The 5,999-nt window shown below is 45.7% G+C and overlaps 1 protein-coding gene and 1 long non-coding RNA gene across 2 annotated transcripts in view; one reads left to right on the top strand and one right to left on the bottom strand.

The window, feature by feature from the left end:
* Window positions 1-1,311: 1,311 nt before the first annotated feature.
* On the bottom strand, window positions 1,312-2,108 carry LOC106726992. The gene is made up of 2 exons (XR_001363148.1): window positions 2,017-2,108; window positions 1,312-1,703 (listed from the first exon to the last, which is right to left on the bottom strand). It is a non-coding gene; the product is annotated as an uncharacterized LOC106726992 (long non-coding RNA).
* A 30-nt stretch (window positions 2,109-2,138) lies between these two features.
* Window positions 2,139-5,999, top strand: part of CETN3 (centrin, EF-hand protein, 3) — a 27,456-nt gene continuing 23,595 nt past the window's right edge. The window contains exons 1-2 of the mRNA XM_005871493.2: window positions 2,139-2,278; window positions 4,161-4,293. Of these exons, the coding sequence (XP_005871555.1) occupies window positions 2,262-2,278; window positions 4,161-4,293 (150 nt within the window). The 5' untranslated portion in view covers window positions 2,139-2,261. The remainder of the gene's footprint in view (window positions 2,279-4,160; window positions 4,294-5,999) is intronic.

Raw genomic sequence — 5,999 nt, 5'->3', positions numbered from 1 at the left:
GCCCCAGGTGGAGGTCTGGTTCGTATGCTGGGCCTATGTGTCATTGAATGGAAGTCTGGACCATGGATGGAGGTCTAGGCCCCGAATACAGGACTGGATTCTCCGTTTGAATTCTTGGCCTCAGAGTGGACAAATGGGCCTTGGCATGAATGTCTGGGACCTGGATATTGGTCAGAACCCCGGATGGAGGTCTGGGCCTCTGATACAGGACTGGATTCTGGGTTGGTGGTCTGAACTCCAGGATGGACTTCTGGGCTTGGCCTGAAAGTCTCGGACCCAGATGTAGGCCTGAGCCTATGAAGGAGTTATGGGCCCTGGATGTAGATCTGGGCATACGATACAGGACTGGATTTGGGGTTTGCGGTTAGGGTCCCTGAATCAAGTTTTGGCCCCTGGCATGAAGGTCTAAGCTCTGGATGGAGATCTGGGCCAGGGATGGAAGGCTGAGTCCCGGATGGTGTGTTGGGTCGTGACATGGACATCTGGGTCCTGGGTGGAGGTCTGGGTCGCAGGCTGGACATCTAGGTCATAGGCTGGGTCTCTTGGTCATGGAATGGAGGTCTGGGCCATGGATGGAGGTCTAGGCCCCCGATAGAGGACTGGATTCTGGGTTTGAGGCTTGGGCTCCGGAATGGATATCTGGGCCTTGTCATGAAATTCTGGGACCCGGATGTTGGTCTGGGTCCTGGGATGGAGGTCTGGACCTCACAGGGATTTCTGGGCCTTGGAAGCAGGTTTGGGACCTCAATAGATGATTGGATTCTGGGTTTGAGGTCTGGGGCCAGGAATGGACATGGGGGCCTTGTGGTGTTTTTGTTTTGTTTTTAAGTGGATTCTTTATCTCCTAAGTCATAGGCATCTATCTGGCTGTACCATCTTTCAAGTCCTTTTTAATCTAGTCTAGTCTCTTTATCCATGCACTGACTTATTGTAGAGAATGGACAATTATCTACTATAGAATGTGTTACTTTCTGGATTTGTGTGATTGTTTCCTTGTGGTGTCTTTTTTTTTTTTTAAGTGCTTTTTTATCTCCTACATTTCCTATAAAAGGCAAATTAGGTATTATTGTTTAATTAAGTTCAAGTTAAACATTCTTGGTTAAATGATGTAGGTTGTGTACTTCATACTGAATTACATCAGCAGACAGATAATCTCTGGTAATTCCCCAACTAGCAACGCTAATTTATACCATCAGATTATACTGGTAAAGTTACATTTTCTCTCTTGGGACCTGAAAGTCATTTGTGTGGTGTTGTTCGGAAGTATGTGAAGAGACAGTTATCCATCACAAATAGAAGATCCTGTCATCATTTAACATAGTTATCTCCAATCCCATGCTTTTAATTTGTGTGCTTGTTTACTTCGCTTAATGTAGTCTTTGCCATACAGAAATGTCTCATTTTCATACGGTAAAATCTGTCAATCTTTACCTCTGCTTTTAAGGATGCCAGTCCTGTTGGGTTAGGGCTCCAGCCTTACTGTCTAGTAGGCGAGATAAACAAGTAGACACATTTTAAATACCAAGGGAGCTCCACAAAACTTGGCTGGGTAGTGGAGGCCTGGAAGACGGATGGAGGGCGAGGCCCCCGGTACATCATGCGTATAAGCAGCTGACAGCACTGGAACAGAGGACCAGAGCGAACAAATCCCTTCCGAGGAGGAGAGGCGAGAAGGGCGGGTTGGGTCCAGCTTCACTAATGGGCTAATAATGCAACCAGTGATTATCCAAATACATACAACCCCCGGCACCTGCCTCAGAGCCACTGGGCTGGTCTGGAAGGTGGAAGTAAATTCCGCAGGCTGTTTCCTCAGCCGCCCTCCCCTGCTACCCGGAGGTCGGCCCCCCTCCCTCCCCTTCGCCCTGAGCCTGGGCCCGGCCTCCCCACACTTGCCCCCAGGCCCGAGCTTCCTCCCGCGAGGCGAGGTCCGCCCCCCGCCCCCCGCCCCATCGCCACGCGAGGACGCAGATTCCTGCTCCGCAAAGGATTCGGGGAAAACACTGCGGGCCAATGTACCGGCCGAGAGGTTCCTTTGATTGACGCGAAGTACGCCCAATGAGAGAAGAAGCCTGGAGACGCTTCCGCCACAGCGGCGGGGCAGTCGCGATGTCAACCAATCTTAGCCCAGAAGTGGCCGTCTCGAGGGCGGTCCTCGAGGCCGCTGAGATTGTGGGTGTCTGTTGAGCGGCTGGTGGGAGTCGTGCTACCTTGAGTAGGGGTAAAAGTCGTTCTTGAGAGGGACGTCTGTGTCCGGAGAGAAAATGAGTTTAGCTCTGAGGTCGGTAACGAGGCGGCGGCGATGCTCTCCACACCCCGGCAGCGGGCTCCAGGGCGGGTGTGGAGGGGAGGCCGTTGGGGGCCGAGGCGAGGAAGGGATGCATTTGGGTCGAGGAAAAGGAACCTCGGCCCCTCCTCCGGGCCGGACCCCTCACCCCGGGGGCCCCGGGGGCCGCAGGTGCCGAGGCCCGTGCATTTCTGCGGAGGTAGTCACACCTGTCCACGCGTGGGGCTTGGAGCCGCCGAAACGATGGGCCGTATTCTTTGCACGGAGGCGGTGAAGTCGCGCGAGGTTTCTCCCGCGTTGTTTCCGCGGGAAATCAGGCCGTGGAGCATCCCTGGATTCAGTTCCTCCTTCCCGGTTTCCGGCCCCGACCGCCACCGCGCTGCTCATGACGTAGCTACTGTAAATTTTGGAAATAACACAAAACTCCCCCTTGCCGCGCACCTGGGGTCCTGCCGGACCGTGTGCCTGGAGACCCGCATCACCTAAATTTCTTAGTTTCTTGACCCCACATTGAGTTCCACGTCTAATCCTCGGTTGCCCTGTCCCCCAACCTCATCTGGATGTTACTTTAAAAATAACGATGTAGTCACCCCACTTTGGGAGAGGTGCTGCCCGCTCCCCCAGCCTCATCTAGATATGTTACTTTAAAAATAACGATGTAGTCACCCCACTTTGGAAGAGGTGCTGTGTTGTGCTCACGGGTAACGTGGTGCCTTGGATGGGGTCCGTTGGGTCGGTTCTGGACCGGGCCGTTGGGAGCCGTGGGAAGGGAAGGACTGACCGCGGGATGGTCAGGCTTGGGCGCAGCCTCTGGTGAACGCACGATGGCAGCCCCCCCGCCCTCCCCCCCCCCCCCCCCCCCCCCCCCCCCCCCCCCCCCCCCCCCCCCCCCCCCCCTCCCCCCGTCTTTTTTGGGGGTAGATTTTTAGAGGACAAAACTTCAAATGCAAATAGGTAGCCTGTTGTAGTAAAATCAACTGGGTTTTACATTTTAAGGTTTTATACAATTTTCTGTTCCAACATTTATACAAGTGTTGAAGTCCCATTTGGGTCAACATCTCTTAAGGAAGACATTTCTAGCCTTTAAAATAAATTTCCTTAAACATTTTTTCCCCCCAGAGTTTGTGAGAAATTAAATGTAAATTTAAATGTTGAGATTTATAAGACCATTGACTTCACATTATATAGAATTGGCACAAATAGATACTTTTTAGGCGTTTGATAATCGTGATCTGTTTGGACTCAGTATTTTGGCTGATTTGTTAATACCGACCAAAGAAATTATGAAGTGCCACCCTGTTGGAAATATGTAATCTGAAAACATTTCTAATCTACAATGCCATCGTACTTTGTAAGTTAATTGAAAAATTATGTCTTTTTGGTAATAATTTTGATATCTTATTTATAAAACACTGTCAAAAGTAAATCAGATACATAGTGAGAGTCAATTACAAATTTAATTTTCTTTTAAAAAATGTTTTGTAGATTGATGTGAATAATAAGTATGGATGCTTTGTTTTTTGTTGGGGTTTCTGATATGAAGCAATGTTTTTTATTCACAGTTCTTCTTCCACAGTAATATTAGTGGGAATAAATACAAAGCCAGGTCCTCATTTTTTTTTTTTAAATAACCTGTAACATTTCTCAGTTTTGGGAAGTGCAAATTTATAGCAGCTTCAACTCTGCAATAAGTAGGGCTTTTACTCATATAAGGAAATTTTTTTTCTCAAAATATATCCTTTAAAGAAATTTAGAAAGTTATTCACTGGCTAAGATTTATGGTTGCATTTTTGAAATCTTATTTTAATCATCTAGACTGTAGAGGCATAGGAGAATAGGAATTAAGTGGACTAATTAGACTGTTTTCATTTTATAGAAGTGAACTTGTAGACAAAACAAAGAGGAAAAAAAGAAGAGAACTCTCTGAAGAACAGAAACAAGAAATTAAAGATGCTTTTGAACTATTTGACACGGACAAAGATGAAGCAATAGATTATCATGAATTAAAGGTAATGATAGACTTTAAAACATAGTATATTTTTTCTGTTAAAATGATTTGCATTTTTGACAGTTGGCTAAAAAATACATTTCTAAATAAGTATTTTAACTTAACTAGTTTTAGAAATATGAAACTATTTTAAACACTTCAGTTCAGTGCTACAATAAAATTGAATAGTACTAACATCTTTTTAGAAACTCCTTTTTCATATAAAATGAATAGTATTTTAAATGTAAAAATACATTCCTATGGAGGGGCTTATTTTTTATTTACATAATTAAAATTTTTTGAACTACAGGATTTAAACAGTTCTTACTATATTTTTTGACCACTCATTCTTTTTTCAATTGGGGGGGTGTTATTTGTCTTTTAATTTGAGTATGTTCATAAACATAGTCTCAACTTAATTTCTCTGGTGCAAACAACATAATTGATGTGTGATATTGACACACTAATGGGGGAAAATGTCAACTTTAAGGCTTGGAATCTATACTAATAATAAAGGAATGTGCAAGTTGTCTGGGATGCTGTCACAGTAACAGTAATGACCAAACAGCAGGCTGCGTGGGGCAACCAAGCGCAGGGGCGGTTAGTTAGGGGCAACCAGGCTGGCAGGGGAGGGCAGTTGGGGGCGATTGGGCCAGCAGGGGAGCAGTTAGGCATCTATTAGGCTGGCAGGGGAGTGGTTAGGGGGCAATCAGGCTGGCAGGCAGAAGCGGTTAGGGGCAATTAGGCAGGCAGGCAGGCAGTCAAGTGGTTAGTAGCCAGCAGTCCTGGATTGTGAGAGGGATGTCCGACTGCCGATTTAGGGCTTAAACCGGCAGTCGGACATCCCCCGAGGGGTCCCCGATTGGAGAGGGTGCAGGCTGGGCTGAGGGAACTCCCCGCCCCATGCACGAATTTTGTGCATCATGCCTCTAGTTATTTATAATGATACAAGGGGAGATTGCTGTTAGGATAGTATGGGTCTGACACTCAACACAATGAGAAAGGTGGCTTTTTTGCAGCTCTTTGGCTCTCTTTTCCACATTTATCTTTTGTTGCTGCTGTTTGTTTTAGTTACCTAGCTTTTATCTGTTTTTCCTTTATAATGTCTCTTTCATTTGTTGCCATTGTTATTATCTTGGTTGGAGAATCTTATTTCATATCTGGAATTTTCTAAGTGGTTTCTTCATTTCTAGTTTACCCTGTACATTCATCTTTCTCAAATCCTTTCCCCATATTGTTAAATGCTTATGAACCTTTGGTGGCTCCTTATTATACACTGTATAAACTTCAGATTCCTTTGATTTTTATTGAATGTTCTCCACACTTTTTTTTTTTAAAATATATTTTAGTGATTTTTTACAGAGAGGAAGGGAGAGAGACAGAGAGTCAGAAACATCGATGAGAGAGAAACACCGATCAGCTGCCTCCTGCACATCTCCTACCGGGGATTTGCCCGCAACCCAGGTACATGCCCTTGACCGGAATCGAACCTGGGACCTTTCAGTCTGCAGGCCGACGCTCTATCCACTGAGCCAAACCGGTTTAGGCAGTTCTCCACACTTTTACTACCACCTACGTTTCTCATTTGCTAACTCCTTTTTCTACCTGAGCACTTCCCATTCAGATAAGGTAAGCTGCTCTGTTCACTGTTCTTAAGCTTATTCAGCTTATTCTTTATTTTGGTGTCTTTTTTTTTTAAAATTTTTTTATTAGTTAAGGTATTTTAAA

The sequence above is a fragment of the Myotis brandtii genome, unplaced genomic scaffold (assembly GCF_000412655.1).
Source record: "Myotis brandtii unplaced genomic scaffold, ASM41265v1 scaffold344, whole genome shotgun sequence".
NCBI lineage: Eukaryota > Metazoa > Chordata > Mammalia > Chiroptera > Vespertilionidae > Myotis > Myotis brandtii.
Note: the sequence above shows the minus strand (reverse complement) of the source record. Positions and strands in the feature narration are given on the sequence as shown.